Source organism: Rhinatrema bivittatum, chromosome 4 (assembly GCF_901001135.1).
Source record: "Rhinatrema bivittatum chromosome 4, aRhiBiv1.1, whole genome shotgun sequence".
In the NCBI taxonomy this organism is placed as follows: domain Eukaryota; kingdom Metazoa; phylum Chordata; class Amphibia; order Gymnophiona; family Rhinatrematidae; genus Rhinatrema; species Rhinatrema bivittatum.
In genome coordinates this window covers 293,700,209-293,727,738 of record NC_042618.1, presented here as the reverse complement: position 1 = coordinate 293,727,738, position 27,530 = coordinate 293,700,209, and the positions used below count along the sequence as shown (strand labels likewise).

Below are 27,530 nucleotides of genomic sequence, written 5' to 3'. Positions count from 1 at the left end.
CAGCAGCTCACACTTCTCACTGTTTGTGCTTTCTTTATGGCATCATTAATTGCCTCCCCCTATTTGGCCAGGCTGCATAACATTAATAACTCTTGCACTAGTGGGAAATGCCATGTTACATCAGTAAATACTCTCCTTACTGGGCACATTGTGTGACATTAGTAGCTCTGTTTATTTGTATAGTGCATTCTCCATAGATGAGCAGGACAAATCCAACCACAGATATTGGTGACATCATCTGACAGCACTGACATAAACTGTTCTATTTTAGCTCAGAAAAACTTTTCTGAGCATGCATAGGAATTTCCCACGTAGACACTATTATGCAAGCCTCATTCATATTTTTTTTTTTTAATAAACTTCTTTATTAGAGTATAAAAGAAATCAGCAAACAAGAACATCTTGAATTCTCCCCATACACTCAAAACCCATGAATGGTGAGCCTCATTCTTTTTTCAGCCACCAAAGTTAATGGATGCATTGCTCTTTCTTTAGCTTCTTCTGGGTTTTGTGTATTTTTTGCTATTTGTTACTTTGTTTTAAAGTTACTTAATTCTCATTTGAGCCTTCCTAATTCTCATTTAAGCCTTCCTAAAATAACAAACACTTTTTTTTTTGTCCAAGTGGAATTCTGCTCTGTTTTTCATTATGTTAAATAAAGGATCTCTTTTAGGTAAAAGTTTTATTTTAAACTGCTACCATAAGATGCCTAGCCATGACTTCCATAACTTATGTCTTCGATATCGGGGGCCCTCTCACGATATGTCTGAGTACTCAGCATGTGGAAGGATGTCACTACAAGATCAAATTAATAGAGAGCTCAAGGTAAAATACAATTTTTATTTTCTGTCTGATAAGGAAAAAAGCGCTTCCTCAGACCCAGAACCAAAATCAAAATGGTCGGTGTCGTATAGAGGTCAAAACCATGGATTGCCAAGTTCCCTCATGGAATATAAGGTGTCGAGAGAGAGGTCTTCATTGGCATCATCATCCTTAAAGGAACATTGCACCAATTATCAGCACAAAGACATCTGTGCTGAAACATGTGAAAGCACAGTTGGCACCAAGGCTACCTTGGCACAGATGCAGAAAGGTATTGGTGTCATCACTCTTCAATTTTGGTGCCAGAGTCAGATGCTTCATTTATGACACACAGATCAGCCTCTATAGAATGTCATCCATTTGTTCAAAGGATATGGATGTATTTTGTCCATTTGTACATGAAACAACTTCTTAGTACTCCTCTAGCTACAGTGTCTCAACCTGTATTAGAAAAGCTTGGAACCTAATTAGATTCAACCCTCCTTAATAACTTTAAAAAAAAAATGGCTACTTTCATTAGATGTGAACCCTTGTATTGAGATAATCTTCTAAAGATCCGCTAGTAGTTATTTCAGATTCCAAAAAAATGACACTAGATTTACCATCTCCAGAAACATAGAGAAGCACAACACCACCAGCTTTTACTCAGAAAATGGCAGCTGCCAAAGGATGAAAAAACTGTCAGTGAAGTTCATTCAACCTTCTAAACAGTCTATAGCTATTTTGATACATAAAAAGCTCCAGGATCTCCAGTTGAAAATCTTGCAGGAACCTTTGAAAGTTTCGTGAATGGACAAAAAGATACAGTGATGCCCAGGTCACTTCTTCATGATTCTGTAGTAGTGGAAGCAGCTCTGAAAAGAGCATAAAAGCTGTTTTTTTCTAACACTCTGCCAAAGAAAGATGACAAACAGACATGGTGGTGCAAAAAGTATTCCAATCAGCAATGCTTCAAACCAGGATCTCAGCACAGCAGTTTCAAATAATGCAATATTTATACAAGACATATATCAAGCAGACCTCAGAATCATGTTCTACTTCTTTTAGAACTCTGGGTGGATGCCATCCAGTTCCGGTGATTTGTTACTTTTCAGTGTGTAAGTCTGATCTATTATGTCCTCCATTGTCACAGATATGTGTTTTAGCTGCTCAGAATTTCCATCCTTAAAGAATGTTTCAGGTAGGGGTGTATTCCCTCCATAAATATTGAGGCAAAGAATTTATTCAGTTTCTCTGCTATTTCCTTGTCGTCCTTGAGCACCCCTTTTGCCCCTCTATCATCTAGCAGCCCAACGGACTGCCTCGTAGGTTTTTTGCTTCAAATGTACTAAAAAAAGTTTTTAATAGTTTTTGCCTCACTGGCAAGCTTTTTCTCAAAGTCACTCTTAGCTCGTCTAACTTGTTTTACATCTAACTTGCCAATTCTTTTGCCTCTTTTCATCATTTGGGTCTGCTTTTCATTTTTTGAACAATGCCCTTTTAGCTTTAACTGCCTCCTTTACTTTGCTATTAACCAACATTGGCAGTCATTTGGTCTTCCTTTGACCTTTTTTTAATGCATGAATATTTTATATCTGGACTTCCCAAAATAGTATTTTTAAATGATGTCCACACCTCATGCAAACTTTAAATGCTTGAAACAACTCTTTTTAATTTTTTTTTCTAATTAATTTTCTCATTCTGTCATAGTCTCCCTTTTCAAAGTTATATTCTTCTGTAAGTAGTTTAATATGCTTCCTCTAGTGATTGTCAGATTTGATTGCATTATCATCACTATTTGCTAAGTGGCTCCACCATAGTAACCAGCTCATACATTCCACTGAGGATCTGTTCTTTGAAGCAGTCATTTATGGCACCCAGAAATGTATCTTCTCTCACATATCCTGATGAGACATTTGCCCAGTCAATATTAAGGTAAGTGAAATCTCCCATTATTATTGTGTTGCCAAAATTATTTGACTTTTTAAAATTTCAGCTAGCATTTCAGTCTCTTTCTTCATTTCAGCCTGGTGTCAGGTAATATACACTCACTGCTATACTCTTTCCCGTCACACATAGAATTTCTATCCATATGGATTCCATACAGCATTTTGTTTCCTGCAATATTTTTATCATGTTTGACTTTATGCCATCTTTTATATATTACTCTGGTATTATAGTGTCCCAATATTTATCCTCCTTCCATGACATCTCTGAAATGCCTATGAAATTGTGGAAAGTCCCTTAAATGGGACTTTCCTGAGAGGCTTCTTGGCCTGGTTTTGTGTACCTCTGTCTATACCAATTTAAAGAAATATTTATACCACTAAAAAAACAGAAGGCAATTAGCTTACTTCCTTATTTTATTATCTGATCATGCATGCACAGATAGTACGAGGAGCAGCTGCCACCCCAGATATGAGAGCTCTGAGTGGTGCAATAATATTTCACACCTTATAAATGATCTTAAGACAGTGATAACAAGCACCAGACAAATCAACGGTCAGCATATTATACTCTACATGAATATATACAATATTCTGTCAATATTCATTAATTCCCAAGAATCTTATATCCAATTCCATGTAACTAATACCTATGATGGCCTTACGTTTTTCCTAAGAAATTACTGTTACTGTTTGCCGGAAGAAATGCTAAGAAATTACCTTTACTTTTTGCCAGTAGCAATGTTATTCAAATAGTTAATGCAATCAAAGAAGAAAGTAAGGACTTTGAAGTTGAATTTGTCATCCATCTGGGAACCAACGATCTTGCTAGAAACAGCATCCAAGTGGTAAAGAGAAGTTTCCAGACTCTGGTGAAGCAGATGAGTCACATGGCGAAGATTATTGCCTTTTCTGAAGTGTTAGGAAAACAAAGGAAATAGATGCTTTGGTCCTTTTTCAAATATTATTAAAGTAGAGACGTATTTTTAAAACAATGCCCGACTCAGGCCGAGTTTCACAGCTTTCACAGCCGCTGCCTCAGGGGCTATAAACAAATCATACAAAAAATATAATCAGTAAATTAAAAACATACAATTACCATACAGAAACCTTATGAATCTCAATTGAAATTGTAAAATGGTAACATCTGTAACTCAATAGAAAATGTGACATGTAGAATAATGTTGTTGTAATGCTTGTATATGGAACAGTAAAAGACTCTATGTCAAAGATGGCTTACATCAGTCTGTGACAGGAAAAAGATCCTAAGTGATTAAATTTAAATCCTACACCATAAGGCATTTAAACTAGAGGGCGGGGTGGCAGAAGGAAATTGGAATGTCACCCTCCAAGTCTTAAAGAAATGGGTGAATGGGATAACGAAAGTCAGCTGAATAAGGCACAAAGAAGTCCAAGAAGAGCAGTAACCTGAAGGAGAGAAACTGGAAAGCTTTGAGCACAAATGCTCATAGTCTGGGCAATAAAATCCCAGACCTGCAGGCTCTGATGGTGGAAGCGGACCTGGACATCGTTGCTGTTACAGAAACATGGTTTATGGAGTCACATGACTGGGACATAGCCATCCCGGATTATAACTTATTAAGGAAGGACAGAGAGGATAGGAAAGGGGGAGGAGTAGAGCATTGTCAGAAGCAATAACGTAATTAAAATGCATGGAACGTGGGGTAGGGAAGAAGCATTATGGGCTACCCTAAAAAGAGATGATGAAGTTCCATTTACATCAGTGTGGTCTATAGGCCTCCAATTCAGGCAGAAGAGCTAAACAGACATCTGATCAAAGACATTGAAAAGATGGGAAAGAAGGGAGAAGTGTAGCTCATTGGAGATTATAATCTGCCAGATGTGGACTGGAGTATCCCTTCTGTGGAATCTACAAGAAGTAGAGAGATACTGAATGCACTCCAAGGGGCTATGCTCCAACAAATGGTAATAGATCCCACAAGGGACGGTGTAATCCTGGACCTAGTGTTCACAAATGGGGAAAATATCTATAATATCCAGACAGGTGCCCACCTGAGTACAAGTGATCATCAGACATTATAGTTTGATAATGCGACTAAGATACCAAGAAGTCACACGAGGACCCAAGTTTTGCATTTCAAATATACGGACTTTGACAAAATGGGGATGTACCTGGAGGAAGAACTAGAAGACTGGGAAAAAATGGGCGAGGTGGAACAACAGTGGGATAAATTAAAAGGAGCTATTACAAAGGCAACAAATCTATATGTTAGAAAAGTAAGCAAAAGTTTAAGGAAAAAGAAACCAATTTGGTTCTCAAAGGTGGTGGCTGCAAAAATAAAGGCAAAAACATTAGCGTTCAGAAAGTATAAAGGATCCCAAAAAGGGAAATACAGGGAAGAATATCTGATGAAACTGAGGGAGACAAAGAAAGAAATCAGAAAAGCAAAAGGTCAAGTGGAAGAAAGGATTGCCAAAGAGGTAAAGTGACAAAACATTTTTTCTGATATGAGAGAGAAGGAAAGCCCAAAGTGGTATAGTGAAATTGAAAGGTGTTGAGCAGTATGCCAAGATAGACAAGGAAATGGTGGAAATATTAAATAAATTCTTCAGTTCTGTGTTCACTAAAGAAGACCCTGGAGAAGGACTGTTACTGGTTGACAAGACCGTAGAAGGAAATGTGCTAGACGCAACTCCCTTTAAAGAAGAGTTTGTATGGGAAGAGCTAGGAAAACTGAAAGTGGACAAGTCCTTGGAACCGGATGAGGTACATCCCAGGATATGAGAACTCTCGAGCCCTGGCAGCATCAGTAGCTCATCTATGATTGGTCTCCGTGAAGGAGATCTGTAAATCAATGACATGGAGTTCTCTCCACACATTCACATCTCATTACCGTTTGGACAGGGATGGTCGACGCCACAGTAGGTTTGGTCAATCTGTCCTGTGTACTTTGCTTGCAATGTAGATCTATTGTTTTTGTTCCAGGATGCCCCTCATGCATAAGAAATAAAAGAAAAAAAGATTTATTACCAACAAAAATAGTTTGTGCTCATTGATACATATGATGTTCCCATTTCTTTTTAGGAAGGGAATGGTTAATAAAACGGAAAATGTCATAATGCCTCTGTATCGCTCCATGGTGAGATCGCTTTGGACAAGCAATTTTGAGCAGCCTCTTCGCCCAGTAGTCCACTATCCATTTAGTGGGGCTGGGTTTCTTTTAAGTAATTGCTACACAATGCAACCCTCAGCTTGGGACATGCATTATGGTTGATTCATGTCTGTTGACAGTGAAAGCAAGTTTGCTTACCTATAAACATGGTTCTTCATAGACAGCAGGATGAATTAGCCATATTTAATACCTGCTTCCCTCCCTGGAGAGGCGACTACCTCGCTAAAGGTCAAGCTGTGTAAGAGACTGAGTGGCTCATGATACAATGTGCACATGAGGGACCTCTTGCGCATGCTCAGAGACTTTTTTACTGAATTCTTGAGAGATGGATCTGTGTTGGCACGTTTGGATGACATCACCCATGCATTATAGCTGATTCATCTTGCTGTTTGTGGAGAACCCTGTTTACAAGTAAGTAAACTTGCTTTACTCTGAAACTCTTCCTGACTTTTACTTTATGGTTTGCAGATGGGTTTCTTGTTTCCCTTTATTTGTTTATTTAAACTATTTCTATTCCGCTGATCGGGAAATCGCAGCAGATTATTTTGTTTCTTTGTGCCTGTCACTGTTTGTCTCTCTCCCTCTCTCTTCTCTATGCCCCTCCGTACCAGTCTCTGCATGCTTGCTTGTGTTTTGCATCTCATCCTTGCTTGTTTTTCACAGTTTGTGTGTTTATCTTTCTGTCTCTACTTCTAATCATTACTACTATTAATCATTTCTATAAACCTGTGTCTTTGTGTTTGCTTATTTCTTTAAGAACTTTCGATGTCCTTGTTTAAAGTCAGGATTAGAAGAGCTTTCTTAAGCAAGCTGATGTTTTTGTTTCACTTTTAGGCAGAAATACCTTCTGAGATGCCAGAGATGAAATCCAGAACCAAGGAAAAGCAGCTGAGTGTGACCACACACCTCCAAAGTTCACTTACCAGGGTAGGTCGTGCCAATGAAGATCTTACCCACTCTGAGACTTCTACTGTAGATAACATCGGAAAAAGCCAGACCCAACAGAGAGCATCTTCTGCTGCTCACGAGCAAACTGAGTGTTTGGATTCGGAGTTGGATTTTCTGCTCAGTTTGGAGGCGCCTATTCAAGAAAAAACTTGTTTCCAATCAAAATTAGTGACATACGATACAGAAAGTCTGAAGAAAGATCCTGAGGAACCTGGTACATGTTTTACCCTTCAAGTATTTCATTCAATTTGTGTTTTTCTAATGTAGTTTATGGTTATTTCTTGCTTTCTTTTCTTTTTTATTCATTCTGGTTCTGCTTTTTTCTTTTTCTATCCATTTAACTTCAAGGGTGTTTCTTTTTCTTTTACTTCCTTTCTTTCATCTCCCTGTTCTGCCTCACTGCTTCTCTCATAGCTTCTCTCTTTCTTTACCCACCCATCTATATTTTCTTTTGCTCCTTCCACACTTACTATTACCCAGTGCCTTTCTCAGTCCCTCCTACACACACAACAATCTCTTTCCATATTTGTTTCTCTGTTCCCATTCTCATTTCACTCCTTCAGTAATTTTTGTTTCCAGTCTAAGAAACATGCTTTAATGATTCTGTAACATGGGAATGATGTGGATATTATGTTGCTACCCCCTTGGCTGACTAGCCTGGCAGCACAGTTCTGAAGCATACCCTGTTTATAAGTTTTAATCAATCTATACACACACTCACACACTCAACCCCTAAAAAATCTGAAAATTTGTGTGGATTACAAATGTCACACAGGTTTTTCCAGCCAGTATGTTTATTGCAAACCAGTATGCTCGTAAAGTAAATTTTCAAAGTTGGAGTTCATTATTTCTCTCTGTTTTTTGTAAAATAAAATAAAAAACTGAAAAGTGCTACTTGCATAAGGATTCGGCCCCTGTGCTGTGGAAGCTCCAAGTTTATACAGATGAAAGTTATTGCCCTAACAATTGGCTTACAATTGGCCTCTACCTGCGAATCAGTAAAAAAATAAATAAAAAAGTCAGCTTTTCTGGATAAAAGACCCCCTAATTCATCTACCAATGGTCAGACTGTGAATCTCAAGGAAAGTTGTGAAAATGAAGACCAAAGAGCATTCTAAGCAAATTAAAGATAAAATTATGGATATGCACAAAATAGGAAAAGGCTACAAAATAATATCCAAGTGTTTGGATATCCCACTGAGCACTGTTGGATCAATTGTGAGGAAAGAAAAGCTGCAACATACCACCCAGACGCTTCCTAGACAAGGCTGTCCCTCAAATCTCAGCATCAGAGCAAGGAGGAGATTTGAGAGGGAAGCCATAGAGAGGCCAACAGTCACTTTGAAGGAGCTACAGAGTTCAGTGGCTGAGACTGGAGTTGGAGGTGCACCAGTCAGCCATATCAAGAGCTCTGCATACAACTGGCCTGCATGGGAGGGTGGCTAGAAAGAAGTTATTACTGAAGAAAAAAACACTTCAAAGCCGATCTGGTGTTTGCCAGACAGCATCAGAGAGAACCAGCTAAAATGTGGGATAAGATTTTGTGGTCAGATGAGACAAAAATAGAACACTTTGGCCAAAATTCAAAACGCTATCACCTGGATTTTAAAAGGTCTGTGCGTGTAAATCCCAGGGTTTATGCGCGTGGCCGAGCCTTGCGTGCGCCGGGCGAATTTTCAAAGGGGCCCAGTCACGAGCATAAACCCCGGTATGTGCACAAGTGCCGGTCCTCTTCAAAGGGGCAGACTGGGGGGGGCTGGGGGGCGTGTTCTGGGCGGGACAGCAGCCATTAGCCACTGTTCCAGGGAAGTACATGCCGGCAGATGGCCGGCGCATGTAACTTCTGCTCCCGAGGAGCAGCAAGTAATAAAATAAAAAAATTAAGGCCTGGTGGGGAGGAGATGGGAAGGGAAAGGAAGGTTAGGCAGGGGTAGGGAACTTCCCTCCCAGTCCTCTCCTTAATTGAAGCGGACTGGGAGGGAACTGAGGAAGGCCCAAATGTGTCGCTGCACGGAGTTTGCATAAATTCACCGCCCTCTTTGCGCGCGCCATCCGCACATACTTGGCGGATTATAAAATCTGGCACGCATGTGCATGCGGCTCTCGGATTTTATAAAAAGCACGCCGGGGCATCTTGTTAAAATTAGGTGGATGGATGTTGCAACATATAGGGAGAATACTGCAAGACAAACTACTTCAGTCTGCTAAAAAACTAAAATTTGGGAGAAAGTTCACCTTTCAGCAGGACAATGATCCCAAGCTCAAGGCCAGAGCAACACAGGAGTGGTTGAACAACAAAAGGTGATTGTTTATTTGTTTTACAATGGCTAAATCTCAATCCAATCGAGAATCTGTGGCACTATTTGAAAATTGCAGTCCATAAGCATCATCCAACCAACCTGAACAACCTGGAGCAAATCTGCCAGAAAGAATGGGCAAAAATCACTACCAAACAATGTGTAAAGCTGGTAAAAACTTATCCCAACAGAATTAAAGCTGTTATTGCAACAAAAGGTGGTTCTACCAAGTATTAGTCTGAAGGGGTTGAATACTTATGCAAGCAACATTTTTCATTTTTAAATTTTATTTTACAAAAAAATGCAGAGAAATAATGAATTGTGACTTTGAAAATTTCTTTATGTGCATACTGGTTTGCAATAAAAAATACTATCTGGAACAATCTGTATGTTTCATTTGTAATCCAAACAAATCTGCTGACTTTTTAGGGCATCAAATATTTTGGCAAGTCAGTGTGTGTGTGTGTGTGTGTGTGTGTGTGTGTGTGTAATATCCATCCAAGTGAAAGGGGACACAGTATCGAAACTTAAAGTAAATCAAATAATCACTAAAATGAAACCTGCGACCCGCCCACTGGACCTTATCCCAGCAAGTCCCCTGAAAAAAGTAAACAGCATAATAACCCCAATAGTCACAACCATAATAAACCATTCACTAGCAGAAGAACTGGTCCCTAACAGGGCAAAGCAAGCTATGATTAAACCAATTCTAAAAAACAAAACTGGCAGAATCAATGACTAGGACAGTTACCAACCCAATATCAAACCTGCCTTTCATCGAAAAAGTCCTAGAAAAAGCAGCCTTATCACAATTAGAAAACCACTTTGAAGACAACAAAATACTATACCCAAACCAATTCGGATTCAGAAAAAACCGCTCAACAGAAACCCTACTCTTCTCTTTAACTGACCCATGCTACAAGGCTTTGACAACAATGAATCATATATACTGGTTCTAATAGATTTAAAAGCAGTATTCGACACAGTAGACCACAACCTGCTATGCCACCAGCTAAATGATATTGGCATAGGCGGAAATGTCTACAAATGGTTCTCTTCCTTAAAAGACAGGACATTCCAGGTCAGACTAGATAATCAAATCTCAGACACCTTTCCGATCGATACAGGCATCCCCCAAGCTTCAGCATTCTCAGCCACAGCATCTATCTCCTGCCTATATGCGCTCTACTAGTAAATCTGGGAATCAAATTCTTCCTATATGCTGACGATATACAATTCTACATCCCTTTCAACAAAACATTCGAAAAAACTGTGGCAACTCTGTCAACATACATGAGGGCCATATGACAAAAACTCTCCCAACTGAAACTAACGCTAAACATAAAAAAAAACCCAACAAATTTATATGACTAAGGAGAGACAACTTTATACTCAATCCGCCAACACTGAACCTAGAAATTACCAATATTACACCATCAAATGAGGTACAAGACCTAGGAATTCAAATGGACGAGAACTTCACTATGAAAAAGCATATAAGCAAATTAATCAAATCAGGATATGCCAAACTGAGAATTTTACATAGAGTAAAACCCCTGTTAACAATACAAGACTTCTGCACTGTCTTACAAACACTTGTATTTTCAAACTTAGACTATTGCAACTCCCTTTTACTAGGCCTCCCCGCAAGTCTACTAAAACCACTACAGCTACTTCAAAATGCATCAGCAAGATTCCTTCTAGGGACAAGGAAATTCAAACACATTATCCCCTTGCTGATAGCCCTGCACTGCTCCCTTTTCAATCCAGAATTCATAGCAAAGTGTTAGCCCTAATTTTTATCATCAACAATATCGATCCACAAAGAGACCTGAGATCACAAAACAAAGGTCTCCTAATGGTACCGTCTACTCAGAACACTCACCTAACGCAAATAAGAGACCGAATGTTTGAAATAGCAGGCCCCAAGCTGTGGAACTCAGAGCCATTACGTCGGATAACAGAAAGAAGGAACTTCAAGCGTGAACTAAAAACATGGCTCTTTAGAAAGGCATACGATTTAACATAAAATTCTATAAACCTGATAATTGCATTGGCTGTACCCAAGATAACACTAGTCAAACAAACAATATATAATGAATGACAGATAGGTATTACTAGTAGGATTAGCATCTGTTTTCACTATTATGTAAACCTAGAATGAATTAATAGGAAATAAATTAGATAGGAACCACTATGTCATCCTTGAAAATGCATAAGTATGAACTAAAATTTGTATTCGCTGCAATGTTGAATTAGAAGGGTGAACGATAACACAAAGAATATGATCATTGACCATGAATATGATTGCTAATACTGTAAACCGTTGTGATTTTCTCTTTGAAAGATGGCACAAAGCATATAATCATTGACCATGATTATGAATGATAATACTGTAAACCGTTGTGATCTTCTTTTGGAATGACAGTATATATAGATATATATATATATATATATATATCTACATACATACACATTTAGCTCACACCTTTTTATTGATAGCTCAAGGCAAGTTACATTACAAGTACGATAGGTATTTCCCTATCCCCAGACGGCTTTAATCTGATTTTGTTCTTGAGGAAATGGAGGGTGAAGTGACTTGCCCAAGGTCACAAGGAACGTCAGTGGGATTTGAATGCCAATTTCTCTGCTTCTTAGCCTGCTGCTCTAAACACTTGGCTACTCCTCATCCTCTCCACTTCATGGGGTGAGGCGAGAATTGATAGTGTTTCTTTTATTAACCAGTTCATAAAAACCACAAAGATATAAGTAAAGTTACACAGAAAGGCAGTGGTAGAGTTGAAGTAGAACTCACATTCTAGGTATTTACTTACTAAATATTTATCTTAGTTGCCTACTTAAGAAGTTGGTGTGGATAGGCAGATTAGTTAGGCCTTATGGCTTTTTCCTGTTGTCAAGTTTGTATTAAATTTTACTTGCTTATCAAAAGTTAAACTTCCGCTTAATTCACAGCATGATGATATGACGGGCCCCATCATTTATGTTTACAATCTGCTGAGTGTCACTGATCAGCCATGTGCTCTAGGCCTAGCCACATCTTTTTGCAGCCTGCTGAGTGCACATGACCAGCTTTCCGAGGTATACAACCTGTGCAGTTGCTTAGGCCCTGGGGGCACTGCAGTGGCTTTAAAGGGAGATAATCTGTCCCAGTCAAAATCTGATAGATTGACATCACCTAACAATAGAATCTCCCCTTCATAGCAATTTTGTAAATATCCTCTATCCATTTCTTCAGATTGTGATGAAAGTCAATATAAATTGATGTTCATTTCTTTTTTTCATCTACCATTCCTCCTCCTTACCTGGTAAGCCCTGTAGTTTTGTTGCTTAAATATTTTTTATATACATAGTATCACTCTTACTCTTTCTTCTTACCCTGTCCTTTCTCAATAGATTAAAGCAGGGGTCGGGAGCCCATGGCTCGCGAGCCAGATATGGCTCTTTTGAGGGCTGCATCTGGCTCGCAGACAGTCGCCACACTTTCCCGCTGACCCAGCTGCTCCCCGGTCCTCCTCCGAGCTTAAAATGCTGTCAGCCCGGGCGGAACGTGGCAGGACAGCTGGAGTCAGCGGCACCGGCATGCTCTCTTCTTCCCGCCCCCCCCCCCCCCCCCCCGCGGCCCGGAAGAGGAAGTGGAGAGTATCGGGTGCGTGCGCGGCAAGAAGAGGCCGTGCTAGTGCGCTCGGCATCGGCCCGAAGAAAAGAAGACTGCAGCGCGACTCGGAGGAAAATGAAGAGCTTCAACCGCGGCCGATGGGACTCCGCCTCCGCGAGGGCTGAAAATGAAGAGGTTAGCGTTGGGAGGAGGCTGCTGCTGCCGCGAGTTCCCGGGGTGGGGGAGAGAGAGTGAATGAGCGAGCAAACACAGCTTGCTCGCTCATTCACTCTCTCTCTCCCCCACCCCCAACCCGGGAACTCGCGGCAGCAGCAGCCTCCTCCCAACACTAACCTCTTCATTTTCAGCCCTCGCGGAGGCGGAGTCCCATCAGCCGCGGTTGAACCTCTTCATTTTCCTCCGAGCCGCGCTGCAGTCTTCTTTTCTTCTCGCCGATGCCGAGCGCACTAGCGTGGCCTCTTCTTGCCGCGCACGCACCCGATACTCTCCACTTCCTCTTCCGGGCCGCGGGGGGGCGGGGGCCTGTGTGTGTGTGTGTGTGTGTGTGTGTGTGTGTGTGTGTGTGTGAGAGAGTGAGAGATTGCATGTATGTGAATGATTGAGAGCCTGTACATGTGAAAGAGAGTATGTCTGTGATTGAGAGCCTGCCTGTGAGAGAGAGAGAGCATGAATGTAAGTTTACCATTGGGAACCTGTATGTGTAAGTTTGTGATTGAAAACCTGTTTGTGTGAAAGAGTAAGTGTGTATGATTGAGATCCTTTGTGTGTGAGAGAAATCCATGTGTATGTATGATTAAGAGCCTGTGTGTATAAGTAAGAGAGAGATCATGTGTGTCTGTGTGTGATTGAGAGCTGATTTAGGTGAGGGAGCATGTGAGTATGTGATTGAGAGCCTGTGTGTAAATGAGAGAAAGAGAGGACATGTTTGTAAGCATGTGAATGAGAGCCTGTGTGTGAGAGAAAAAGACAGCATGTATTTATGTGATTGAGAGCCTGTGTGTGTGTGTGTAAGCGTGAAAAGATAGACAGCATGTGTGTAAATGTGTAATTAAGAGCCTATATAAGTGAGAGAGAAAAAACATGTGTATATGTGAGTACTGAGAGCATGTGTGTATAGGTGTGTCATTGAGAGCCAGTGTGGGAGAGAGCGCTGGTATGTGACTGAGAGAGGAGAAAGTTCCAAGCAAACCACCCCACCTCCTGCTAATTCAGAACAATCTCAGGACACCTGGATATCAAACGTTCCCAGGTATGCAGAGCAAAAAAATTGTTGTATCCTTATTATTTTTCATTACTGGGTCTTTGTGTCTGCTATTTTGAAATATGTTGTTGGTATCTGGAAATGTTTTATATGTGTTTTTAATTATTGGATATTCCACTCATTAGCTGTTTCGAAATATGTTCTTTTTGTTAGTACAGTTTTACTGCTGATGATTTTATATTTCTTGATTTGTTTTATAAGGATGGGTGATGTTTCTTTTTTCCTTTGTTACACTGCATACAGAGACTCTGGCTTGTTGCAGTTTCCAATTCATTTTTTTCTGCATGCTTCTTGTTATGCGTTTTGGTCTCTTTATTCTGTGTTAGGTGAGGGACAGCACGTGATTCAGGTGAGGTTTTCTGCTGGCGTGTAGTTTCTGTGTAGGACTCTATAGCAGCCTGACTTGGTCCGTTTTCCTAATAGGAGATGTATTGGTGTCTTAAGGCCTGGTGTAATATTTTCAGAGACTTATTGTACTTTAAAAGTGTGATCTTACATAAAATGCACACATTTACTTATATTTAGTTTTAAACATATTGTATGGCTCTCATGGAATTACATTTTAAAATATGTGGCGTTTATGGCTCTCTCAGCCAAAAAGGTTCCTGACCCCTGGATTAAAGCGTGCTATAACAATATCCCACTTTTGGTTTTCCATGTGCCACTTCTCTTTGACACCATTTACATCCAAATCAGCCTCTTCCATGTCTGCCTCTAGCTATAGGACTTTATTTACCATAATATATTTTCATTAGTATACATAAAGGTGAATTTTAAAAGCCCTGCTTGCGCCAAACCCAGGACATACATACAAAAGTCGGGCCAGTGCGCACTGAGCGGATTTTATAAGTCTCCCATGAACACGCTTGCACAAGTCAAAACTTTTTGTAAAGAAGTGGGGCTTGGGTGAGGCATGGGCGTGTTGGGGGGAAGACCAAGAGATGTGCGTGTAAATACTTGCGCGCAGAGGCACAGGCCGAGGGCCCCTGCCGCATAACTTTTGCTACTGCTATGAATGGCATGTAAGTAATAAAATTAAAAAAAAAATCTAGGCTGGTCAGTGGGGTTTTAAGGGTTGGTACTAACAGGACCAAAGGGAGGTTATTAAACTAGGGCAGTTTGGAAGTCCTATCTTTTGTCTCTGCAAACTGGGAACGAACTGTTGAAACTGGCAATGGCAGGGACGTATGCCCCTTTTAAAATGCCTACACTTACATGATGGAAGCAGCATTTTTGTGCACGTGTGAGCTCACTTAAAATTGTGTGCATTCAGTCCGTTTTATAATATACGTATGTCATGGTTACATTTGTTTGTTAACTTTATACATACGTTATAAAATGATCGTATCCATAGGCACAAACTGGCAAACGCACTCACATGTACGCCCACTCATGGCTTTCCAGATTTTGCCTTTTTTTCCCCCTGGTTTCTGTTATTTAGTTTACTGTTACTTATCCAAGGGGTTGGTTTTTTCACTTGTTTAAAAAAAAAGTTCTTTTAGCTGGATTTTACAAATGTAAATTTTTTCACATGAGATAGTAGATAGATGTTATGGCTGGTTTCTACAACCATTGTTTTCCTGGCACAGCTGTCTGGTTTAAGGCATACAGGGTGAGGACAATGCAGCACCTTTAGAACAATCTGCTGGTTTGTGGCACTGGAGTTTTCTGCACTAAGCTGTATTTCAGTTTTGTTCATTGCTGCAGGTATTTGTTGCTTTTTTTTGTAGCTCAGCTTGTGCTTCTACTCTCACTCAGTACCTCATTTCTGCCTAGAATTATCTGCAATTCAATTTTAATCAAATTTAGAGAAGAAGCAGCAAACACTTTTTTTATTTCCAATTTTCAATGTGTTTTTTTTATTTTTTTTAATTTCTCTAGCTATTCCTGAAGTGGGAGCAACTATATCCAAAACTAGACCCTCAGAGCAGCAGAAAACTGCATCTTCAAAAGTTAGCGAGGAGGAGTTGGAGAACTGGCTGGACAGTATGATCTTCTAGGAGTGCTCTCTCATTGCTTCGGGCTTGGGAATCTGAGATGCCTGAAGCTGGAGAAAGATGAAAGCAGAGCAGTGCCTTGGAATACAGTGAGCCTCACCATTATTTGGGGAGCCTAGGAACTGAAGTCCAAAGACATCTACCATAAGTTAAAAAATGTTTACACAGGGATTTAGTTTGTGTGGGCAGAACCCAGAGAAGGAAGCATTTTTTAGCCCTTAGTACAGAAGAGCTCTTACTTGATTTATTCCCCTGTTGACATATTCCCAAGAGGCAGCCATGAAGTAAGTGGGGAAATACTTACTTTGTCCCAGCATCATTCTACATACAGTACTTTTTGGCAGTCACATCCAAGCAGTCAGTACTGTGGTAGCATATGCAGTGGGCTAATATTTGTAACTGACCATCATTTCATCTAATTAGAAATCAAGGCATAGGTGCATCACTGCTTCTAGACATCGGTGCAGACAGTGCTCAATGATTTCACTTACTCTACAAACATTTCTTTCAACATGCATTTAATGCACTTAGTAACATGAATAAAGGTTTCAGCTTAGTTAGGAAGAGAATTTCAATGAACAGGTGTGTAGCACAGGAGAGCACTTTTTTTTAGTGCTGCCCAGTTTTACTTCACTCAAGGGGTGGGATCTGTAATAAGTTGTTATGAGCAGATTGAAGAAACTTAGCAGGAACATAGCAGGATACCCAAACAATCAAATATTGTGGCCTCCATAAGTTACTCTGAATCTTAAAAGTAAGAACTATCAAATTGAATTTTGTTCTGCAATGCACAGAAAGTCCATGTAGACCCATTAACCACAGCATGAGATAAGGTGAGCAGCAGAATTTTGTACCACTTGGAACTTAAATAAAAGCCTCAAGGAATAAAAAACAGACAGAGAGCTAAAAATAGCCCAAACGAAAGCATATTCCACTGTGACTAGATTGGTTATTGATAAATAAGGATACAGCTGACTAACATTGCAGATATGCAATAACTCTCCCTTAACTATTGCATTAATTTGACCTTCCAGACTCAATGATGAGTTTAATATCACACCTAAACTCTACTTTTGAACAGATTTGAAACCAAATACCTTTCACAGAAAGAGAATGGCAACTAGCTTGAATTGAAAGATCAGTAACCCAATCACTTCTGTTTTCTGGGAATTAAGCCTAAGCTTATTCTAGCAAAACCAATCTGCAATTGAAGTTTGAGCCAAATTCAAATTATTATGTGTTTGTTGATGGCTCTTAACCAGTAGTTGGATATTGTCTGCACACATGAAATAACACATATTAAGGTTATGAAACAGTAATGAAAGAGGGTAAACATAAATATTAAATAAAATATGGGACAGTAGTGATCCCCAAGGCTTTACTTAATCTGTGCTTCCTTGCCACCCTCTCCACCTGTAAATAATATAGTTTTATATGTGCTCTGGATTATTTAAATATCAGATAAAATGTGAGCCGAGTTCTTGTGAAAAGATCAGAATATTACATGTTTTGTTGTAGATTATAATAATTATTTGAATTGCACATCCCATGTCTACCTCTTGTCCAGCTTGCACTTTAAAGACACATGTCAGTCTAAATACCTAGCATAGCAGTAATAACTAAGCAATTTTACATTCATGGGTATCTGAAAAAGTCTGAACAGTTTCAGGCTTGCTTACTATCAAGTATCCTGGTCAGGGTCCTGAGTTTGGCACAGAGGACAAATGGACACATTACCACAGTCCTAGAATATTTACAAATGGTTCTGTAAGTTATAAGCAGGCAAAGGCACATTCAAGAATGATTTGGCAGGTACTCCAAAATTAGCAGAGCAGGGTTGGACTAAATGGGAAGCTTGAGCTCGAAGCTTAAGTTAGATCATCTCATCCTTTCTTTTTATTGAGATGCCTTTAAGGCTGCTTCTTCTGGCTCTCAACCAGACTTCATGCATGTGCATAGGATCCAAATGTTGATATTGTGATTGGATATTACCACAATCCACTGGCATAGAATTGTTGGATTTCTGATGCTGCTGCTTTCTAACAGATTTCACATAAATGGTGGTGTGTACTGGAAGGCATCTGGTCAGCTGAAATGAGCTTCACCTATGCAAGTTTGTCAAGGTGAAGACAGATTGTTCTATATGAAAAGCAATAGCAGGTTTTTTCTCCGTGCAGTCTCATTGTTATCCTTATGAAAACTGCAGCGGCCATCATGTATTACTTGTATTTCAGTTTGGTTTATAATTGCAAACACTTTGTTTCAGGTTGATTTGCTAGTCCCTACATTCCCACCTCAACCACGTTCCCTTAATGTCTATTGCAAGCACACAAGAAGCATAGAAGTTGTTTAAATACTGCTCATGCTTTTAATTTGCATCTTCATCATTTTATTTTTCATATAACCATATCCCAGATACCCTTAGTGCTGATGAGACACATTTAGTGCCTAGGAAGGATAAAACCTAACCCTAGGTTCCTTCAGTGCTGAAGGAGGTGGGTAAAAGCAAAGTTGCTTATTTGGATCTGGTGGTCTCTGTGAACAGGATTAACAGTCGCCCATGTGACTGATGTCTATAAGGACAGAGTGAGCTAAATGTTTAGGAAATTAGAAGGCTTTGCATACCTGCATTAGGCACTGCACCAAACAGCCCCCAGGGACACTCCTTCAGTCTGTGTCAAAGCTAATGGCATGCAGAATAACAAGATGATTAAACTCTGTGGGGAAGTGGGAGGGAATGTGGGACTTTTCATCCTGCTTTCCATAGAAAACAGTCATAAGTATTGCTTTCTCTATGGACAAGCATGTTGAGCAGTCCCACATGTGGGCACTCCCAAGCTAAGGGTTGTCTTAATTTCCCATTTCATCCATCTTCCGCAAGATGATGTGCCATTTAGGTGATTGCAGGATGCGTTTAATCACTTATGAAGATTTTTGAGAACTGACTGATCAAACTTACTGTCCTGACAGAAGTCAGCCTCTAGGCAGTGATGGTATTCAATAGTGTGCATTGAATTCCATGTTGCTGCCTTACAAATTTCATGAAAAGAGGTCAGCCCGGTATACACTGGAAATAACTATTGCCCTGACCTGATGAGCAGGTGCAGTGTCTTGTAAAAGTCTTTACACTAAGAGAAACAGAGGAAGAATTATCTGGTGAAGCTTAAGGAGACAAAAAAAAAAATCAGACTAGCAAAAGCTTGAGTGGAAGAAATAATTGCCAAACAGGTAATGCACGATGACAAAGTATTTTTCAGATATATCATAGATAGTGTACCGCCTCTGGCCTTTCTTCTAACTGGTACATTTTAAAAGAAATGTGCATGTGCTCAATAAATGCACATTTTACAATGCGAGCAAACACACACCTCATTTTATAAAGTAGATGCGTAGCATTTAAAATACTCATTGTGCGTATATGCCTATAGCCTTTTCGCACGCATCTTGAGAGAGAAAGAAAGGGAGAGAGACAGAGTGCCTCTTTGTAGAGTCAGTTTGACACTCATATATAGGTACCACTGTAAAGGGGGACTTTGAATTAGGGTAGGTTTGCATAATCAACTCCTTTTCATCGCTTATAAGGACTAAAATTCTTTAGTGATGTCAATTTTACAGTGAATACCTCTGAAGGTAACACCACCCACCCACCCCATCCCCAACCCACCTCCTGAAAACCAGGTGACCAGGAGCTTGTGCAGACAGATGAAAAGATGGATGGTGTAACGTATAGGCAGATACTAGAGCAAAGCCTTTTCTAGTCTGCTATAGACATGGGAGTGAGGTAAAGATTCACTTTTCAGCAGGACTATGATCCTAAGCACGAAGGCAAAGCAAATGGAGTGGCTCAACAAGAAGAAAGTGAATGTCTTTGAGTGGTCCAGTCAAAGCCTAGACCTGAATCCAAGAGAATATCTGGCAAGATTTGAAGACTGCATGCCACAGATGCTCCCCAGCCAAATTGAAAGAGCTGGAGTTACCATGAAGAATGGGCAAAAACTGTACCATTCCACTGAGCAAAGTTGGTAGACACCTATCCTAAACAGCTCATGGTTTTTACAACTACAAAAGGTCTTCCACTAAGAATTGAGTCAAGGTGACTTATGCAAACAAGACTTTTTATAATTTGGTTGTTTATTCTTAATTACTTTTCAGATATTTTTATAAATTCTTTTGTCATTAAAATGTGAAACAAACTCCTACTTTAATGCATTTTGATTTGTATTTTTTTAAACAGCAGAATGTGAAAAATGTACAAGGGTGCAACACAGTAACAGAAACATAGAAATGATGACAGAAAAAGACCAAATGGCCCATCCACTCTGCCCAGCAAGCTCCTACACTTAATTTCCCATGCTTATCTGTCTCACCGACTACCAAGTTCAGGGCCCTTGTTGGCAACTGTCCGACTCGAATTCCCCCCCCCCCCCCCCCCCCCCCGCGCTGCCGCCGCCGCAGAGAGCAATGTTGGAGCTGCATCAAAGATGAATTGTAAGGCTTAATGGTTAAGGGTAGTAACCGCCGCATCAAGCAAGTTACCCCGATGTTTGTTTACCCAGACTGCACAGATCAATGCCTTGTTGGATTTTGTCTGAATGTAAATCCTCTTTAACACATTTCCCCCTGCTGTTGAAGCAGAGAGCAACTCTGTATATGCATTCAAAGTGAAGTATAAGGCTTAATTGATTTAGGGTAGTAATTGCTGCAATAAGCAAGCTACCGCCACACTTATCTGTCTACCTAGACTGTGTTGTTCAGTCCTTGTTGATTGTTGTCTGAATGCAAATCCTCTTTTCCACATTTCCTCTTGCCGTTGAAGCAGAGAGCAATGTTGGAGTTGCATTAACCGTGTGAAGGCTTATTGAGTAAGGATAGTAATCCCCAGGTAGTAGCCACCATTCCAGCAAGCCACCCCCATGTCTCTTCTCTTCATTCCCATCCTCTAGCCTTTATGGATACACAATGTTTATTCCATGCCCCTTTGAAATCCTTCACACTTTTAGTCTTTACCACTTCCTCTGGAAGGGAATTCCAGGCATCCACCACCTTCTTCGTGAAGAAATACTTCTTGACATTGGTTCTGAGTCTTCCTCCCTGGAGTTTCAAATCGTGACCCCTAGTTCTACTGATTTTTTTTTTTCCAACGGAAAAGATTTGTTGTTGACCATGGATCATTAAAACCTAAGTATCTGAAAGTATGTATCATATCACCCCTGCTCCTCCAGGGTGTACATATTTAGTTTCTTCGATCTCTCCTCATAGGTCATTTTATGAAGACCATCCACCTTTTTGGTCGCCCTTCTCTGGACCGCCTCCATCCTCTCTCTGTCCCTTTGGAGATACGGTCTCCAGAACTGAACACAGTACTCCAGGTGTGAGGCCTCACCATTGCCCTGTACTGATGGCAGATAAAGACCAAAATGGCCAGTCAAGTCTGGGTAGTAACCACTGGTCTGTGCAGGTACCCCCATGTAGAAATGTAAATTTTGGCTTTAATGGAGGTTATCTCATTTCTTCATTTATACCCTGTAGTCACTAGTAATCCTCTGTATTGATCTCATGTGCTTTTCTTTTGCTACTGTTCTTGTCTTTACTACCTTTTCCAGGAGGGCATTCCATACATCCACTGCCCTTTCTATGAAGAAATATTTTCTGACATTCTTTCTGAGTTTGCCCTGTAGACTAGAGTTTCATATCAGGACCCCTAATTTTACAATTTTCTTTCCATTGGAAAAGGTTTGATTTTTGTGCATTAATTCCTGTTATGATACAGACTTTCAAATACCTATCTTCTCTCTCTCGCCTCTCTTCCAGGGCATACATATTTAGCTCCTCCAATCTCCTCTCATAAGTCTTCTGGTGCAGTCCCCAGATCATTTTGATTAGCTTTCTCTGGACCGCTTCCATCCTGTCATTTTTTTTTAGATACAGTCTCCAGAACTAAGCACAGTACTGCAGGTGAGCCCTCACCAATGACCTGTACAGAGGCATTATCATCTCTTTTTTCCTGCTCTCTATGCAGCCCAGACCCTTCTGGCTTTACACCCCCCCCCCCCCCCCCACACACACACACACACTATCACACTGAAGTCTTTTTCCTGGTCCGTGCATATCTGTCTTTCCCCCCATTCTCCCATCATGTACAGAACCTTTGGATTGCTGTACTAAAAACACATGATGCTGCACTTCTTGGCACTGAATCCTGACTGCCAAACCTTAGACCACGTGTTGAGCTTTCTTACATCATTTCTCATTTTCTCTACTTCAGGTGTGTCCACCCTGTTGCAGATTATAGTGTCATCTGCAGAAAGCAAACTTTACCATCTGCTCTGTCTGCAATATCACTAATAATTACATTAAACAAAACCGATCTCAAAACCCATCCTTGAGGAATTCCAATTATCACACTTCTTTCTTCAGAGAAAGCCCATTTGCCATGTGCCACCAACTGCCATTCAGCCAATTTTTAATCCAGTCCCAGACTTTGGGACCTACTTCCAGGCTTCTCATTTTATTCATGAGCCCCCTAAGTAGAATCATATCAAAAGTCTGGCTGAAATCCAAGTGAACCACATCACGTTTTCTCCCTTGTTCTCGCTAGTCACCCAATAAAAAAAAAAATCAGATTCAATGGCATGACCTTCCTCTATTGAAATCATGTTGCCTTGGACCCTGCAACCCATTGGATTCTACATAGTTCATTATCCTTCAGCAGTCTTTCCATTAATTTTCCCACCACTGCAGTAAGGTTAACTGGCCTGTAGTTATCAACCTTCTCCCTGCTACTTTTATAAAGTGGGACCTGAAAATTAGTGGCCCTTTGCTGCTATGGTGAGAGAGGCCCCCACCAACAGCTGGCAGCGCTATTCAGGAGAGAGAGACTGACTAGAAGCTCACCTATATCAACTCCTTTCCTTCTGGGATGATTCCTTGGGTTCTGGGGACTGGCAGGTCTTAGCCGAAAGTCTCGATCCAGGCAAGAATGGACAATGTCTAGGTATGGGTTAGAGGTAGGTGGTAAGCATTGGTCAATGTCCAGGCAAAGGGGCAGAACCAGAAGTCAGTTTGGGGAAAAGTGAGGAGAAGAGGCAAGGAAGGACTGCAGCGATGAGACAGGGATCAGGAGTGCAGGAACCAGAAACAAAGGAGCAGTAACACACACTACACAGGCTCTGTAGGAGACCCATTGCCGAAGCACTGATTTGTCTGAGGCTGGCTTAAGTATCAGTTGTGGCTGATGTCATCAGAGTGCGCCGGACCCCAAATTCCTGCCACAATTCCTTTAAAAAGTGTTGCACATAAGCCCAGAGGGAGTCATCTACCAGAGAACAGCGGTGCCTGGGCTCTACGCTGACAAGTAAGCTGCATGGCTTTTGTAGTTGGGAGCAGTGTTCCTGCAAAGCATCTCCACAACATAATCCTGTCACCACTATACTTTAAGGATGGTGTTATCAAGGTGACATGCTATGGTGTTTTATTTAAGCCACACATTGCTTAGCAGTCAGACCAAGCAGTTTCACTTTAGTCTCTATTTATTTGTTTGTTTTTATATATCGATATTCGATTTTATATATCACATCGGTTTACAGAGAACTGAGTGGTGCAGGAAACCTAAGCATTTCCTTTTGCTAATTACAAGAAACATCTATAACAGATAAACGGTTAAACAAATAATCAAATGAGTATAAATTACATAATCAAAAAGGTATGAATAATACATATTACATGAGCTTGCGGGGGAACTAAGATGGAGCAGGAAAGCTCAAGCGTTTGAATTGTCTTGCAAAATAACATCTGTAGCAGGTAGACAGTTGAACAAATAATTAAAGGTGTGGCAATTGCAAGTAAACAATTATTATTGATGAGCAGTTCGACTGGTTATGAGGGGGGTAGAACATGGAGGTGGATGTTAACTAGAGATAGCGGTGAGATTTTCCTTAGTTACAGGGGTTATGGTCGGATTTAGGTTGTGGTCACGTTATTTCTGCAAAGGCTTTGTGAAAGAGCCAGGTTTTAAGATTTTTCTTGAAAGATTGGGTTGACGGATCTGCTCTTAGTTCTTCTGGGAGTTTATTCCACAGGGTGGGGCCAGCAAGTGATAGCGTATGTACCCTTGTTGATAACCTGTGTGTCGCTTTCGGGGACAGTGTTTGTAGGAGTCCGGTGTTTGAGGAGCGAAGGTTCCTTTGGGGAGAATGGATGTGTAGGGGGGGAAGTCAGCCAGTTGGATTTGTCGTTGTGGAGAATTTTATGCATGATGGTTAAAGCCTTGTTGTATTGGATTCTCGGTGGAATGGGCAGCCAGTGTGATTCTTTGAGGATGGGTGTGATGTGGTTCGATCTCCTGCTATTTGTGAGAGCTCTGGCAGCGGCGTTTTGTAGTAGTTGAATAGGTTTGAGGGCAGATGCTGGCAGACCCAATAGTAGGGAGTTACAATAGTCGAGTTTAGAAAATAGAAGGGTTTATAGACCACAAAATCTTCTCTTGCATGCTTGGCAAGACTAAATGTGTTTTTGGGGTTGTGTTTTTTTTTTTTTTTTTGCAAATACTATGTGGCACATCATATGATTTTTCTTCAGCAGTGGCTTCCTTCTTACCACCCTCCCATACAGGCCATGTTTATTTGTAATATTAAAATTGTTGAGCAGTCAACATTTTACCTAGCCAGAGTCCTCCATAGTTCTTTTAAAGTTATCTTAGGCCTCCAAACCTTCTGCAGCAGTTTCGTTAACCTATAGCTACAGATAGTGGAGAGTTCAATTATGGCCACGGCTTGGAATTGCGAAATTGTTTCCATTTTACAATAATGGACCTAGCAGTGCCGCCCCCCCCCCCCCCCCCCCCCCCCCCAGGATATTTAAACACACTGACATTTTCTTATGGCCGATCCCCTAATCTGTAGCTTTGAATATTGTTTTCCTTTAGTTCTTTTGGCAGCTCCTTCATGTTTTACATTTAAAAGCCAGGCGTAACAAGAGATTGGGGCCAGTTTTTACTTAAAATTTAGAGATTGGGGCCAGATTTTACTTAAAATTCCCCTGCAAGTGCCAGATAATGTACCAGAATAATAAATTTGTATTTACTGATCCAATACACTTAGAGTGGTTTTTAAGGGATAAAACTTCGACTAATGTATGATGGTAAATAGTAAAGGTTGTAATATAGTAATGTTTCAGCTTAACAGACCCGTAACTCACCCCCCCTTGATGTGGGCTAGATAACCTTTAATTTATGGTATGAAATTGTATGGAAATGTTAAGTTCTTTGGAATTCCTGATTATATCATTTGGTTGTAAATGTTATATTCAATAAAAAATAAATTAAAAAAAAAAAAAAAAAGCCAGGCGTAACAAGTATGAGAAAAAAAAAAAGAGTGCATGGCTTGCTGGGCAGACTCGATGGGCCGTTTGGTCTTCTTCTGCCATCATTTCTATGTTTCTATTTGCATCAAATTTACGTCATATTTCAGAACAGGGCTAAATTTGTGGGGGGAATGGCCTGGGAACAGGAGGGGAAGTTTTTCTGAAGCAGAAACTGCAAAGCAAAGAACAAACACAAAAAGGTTTGATTTAGTACACATTTGAATCTTATGATCAACCCTGGCCTTGATGATTGGCACTACTGCTCACAAGTTTCAAACTTATGCTAATCCAACCTCTTTTTATGTCTGTTATCCAGGGCTTAATTTCTGGTGGAATAATCCTGAATATCAATCTGACACCTTTTTTCCCCAGGACCCAAGGAGTAGAGCTGGCAATAAAAATCGGCTCACCTGCAGAAACTGAGGAAAGCTGGTGGTATAAATCAGTTCCAACTCCTGTGCAGAAACGGAGCAGAGCAGATGTAGCATGTACCATTTTTAGCGCCCCCAACCCCCTCATCCTAGAGAAAGCAAAGCAGAGTGTTTTGAAGCTGCTTACCCTCAGATGGGGCAGCCACATGGCCTTGATTTTTGTGCAACTTCCTGACACATTTGAGGAGGCCCAAGGGATAAAGGCCAAGGACAAAGAGACATGAGGTGAATATCTGTTAGCCCCACTGCTTCTGCCACTACTGGGTGTATCGTCTTGGCCAGGTTGCTTACCTTGTTGGCTTCTTAGGCCTTCCTGCCTGTGCCACTGCTGAACACAAGGGAAAAACGTAGTGAGGGAATGGTGGAGGGGGATCCAGTAGCGTGAACAAAGGAATCGGAGAAAAGCAGAGTGAGAGTGGAGGAAAGGCAAGAGAGTGAATGAGGAGATTGGAGGGAGGGCAAATGAGAGAGGATTGGTGGGGCTGTGGGTTGTATATGGGGAATGAGTGAGGGGATCAGAGGGACTATGAGTTATGAGTGAGATAAGAGTAGAGGGAAGAAGTGTCTCACTGCCTGAAAATCTTTCCTACCCTAAGTTAATGCAACAAATGACCAAAACAATACAAATCAAACTCCTTGAAGAAACAGCTAAAACCAGATATATTTGGCCTATGCCATTTGTTAACCCTCAGTACAGTATTTTTAATATTAGATGCTTTGTTTTTCCTTTTATTGTTTTGTCATTTTGATTGTATATGTTGTTTTATGAATGTTTTATTGTACCTTGCTTTGATCATTTTGTAGAGGGGAGTAATAAACTAAACTGTGAGAGAATGAGGGGATTGGATGGGGCAGGGAAAACTGAATGAAGGGAGGGGAAGGAATAAGGATGTATGGTGGAGGTAAAGTGAGTGAGTGAGGAGAGAACATGGTGCTGCTTCCTTCTCCCCCCCCCCCCCTCCCCCAAGGAGGCAAAGAACAGGATGCCCTTTTGAATTCCAGATCATACTCCACCTTGGCTGAGGAGAGCAAGTGATGCATGTCAGTCTGTCCCCACCCCCATGGAAGAGGATAGTCAGCTGAGACCAGTTCAAAGAGGAGGCTTGTGCCTTACTGGCCAGTGAGGAAGAGGAGCAGAGTTGCTGGAGAGGATAATTTTCCAGAAAAATTAATTGGTGATCTGTGAGGCGTGGGGGCAGCTTGAGAACCACCAGGGATTGGGGGTGAGACTTTGGGTGCTCTAAGACCATTGGAGGGAGATGAGGGTCACTGGAGGAATCGGGCTGCTCAGGATGAAGAACCAAAATCAGGGCAGAGAGAAGGAGGAGGGTAGAGAGAGAGAGAGAGTCCCATTCTCTCTAGCCTTGCTTGCCTCAGTGACAATGCAGACCTGAACAGTGTTCAATACCCTGTTGTCCTTCACCCATCAGTGCTCAATAAGGATATGTTCACGTATATGTGTGTGAGTTTTTGTGTTTATGAGAAAGAGGGTTCACACACCCCTGTTTCTGGCCCTCCAGATTACATTCTGCTCTGGCACTACTCTGTCTCCCCTGCCATTCCACAGTTTCACTTTTTGTCTACAAATTAAGCCCTGCAAAATAAACAGCTTGATTCTTCCTCCAGGAGTATTCAAATCAACTCAGCTACTGTGATTGGACACAGGTGAGCTTTGTGTAACTTATTTTGGCAATTTT

The 27,530-nt window shown here is 40.8% G+C and overlaps 1 protein-coding gene across 2 annotated transcripts in view; it reads left to right on the top strand.

The window, feature by feature from the left end:
* Nucleotides 1-20,247, top strand: part of AVEN (apoptosis and caspase activation inhibitor) — a 63,031-nt gene extending 42,784 nt beyond the window's left edge. The window contains exons 5-6 of one of the 2 annotated variants that reach the window (XM_029600196.1): nucleotides 6,737-6,829; nucleotides 15,927-20,247. In XM_029600196.1, coding sequence (XP_029456056.1) covers nucleotides 6,737-6,829; nucleotides 15,927-16,037 — 204 coding nt within the window. In that variant the 3' untranslated portion in view covers nucleotides 16,038-20,247. Of the gene's footprint in view, nucleotides 1-6,736; nucleotides 7,065-15,926 lie in introns of both variants that reach the window. The other variant, XM_029600195.1, reaches the window with a different exon arrangement.
* The last annotated feature ends 7,283 nt before the right edge of the window (nucleotides 20,248-27,530 follow it).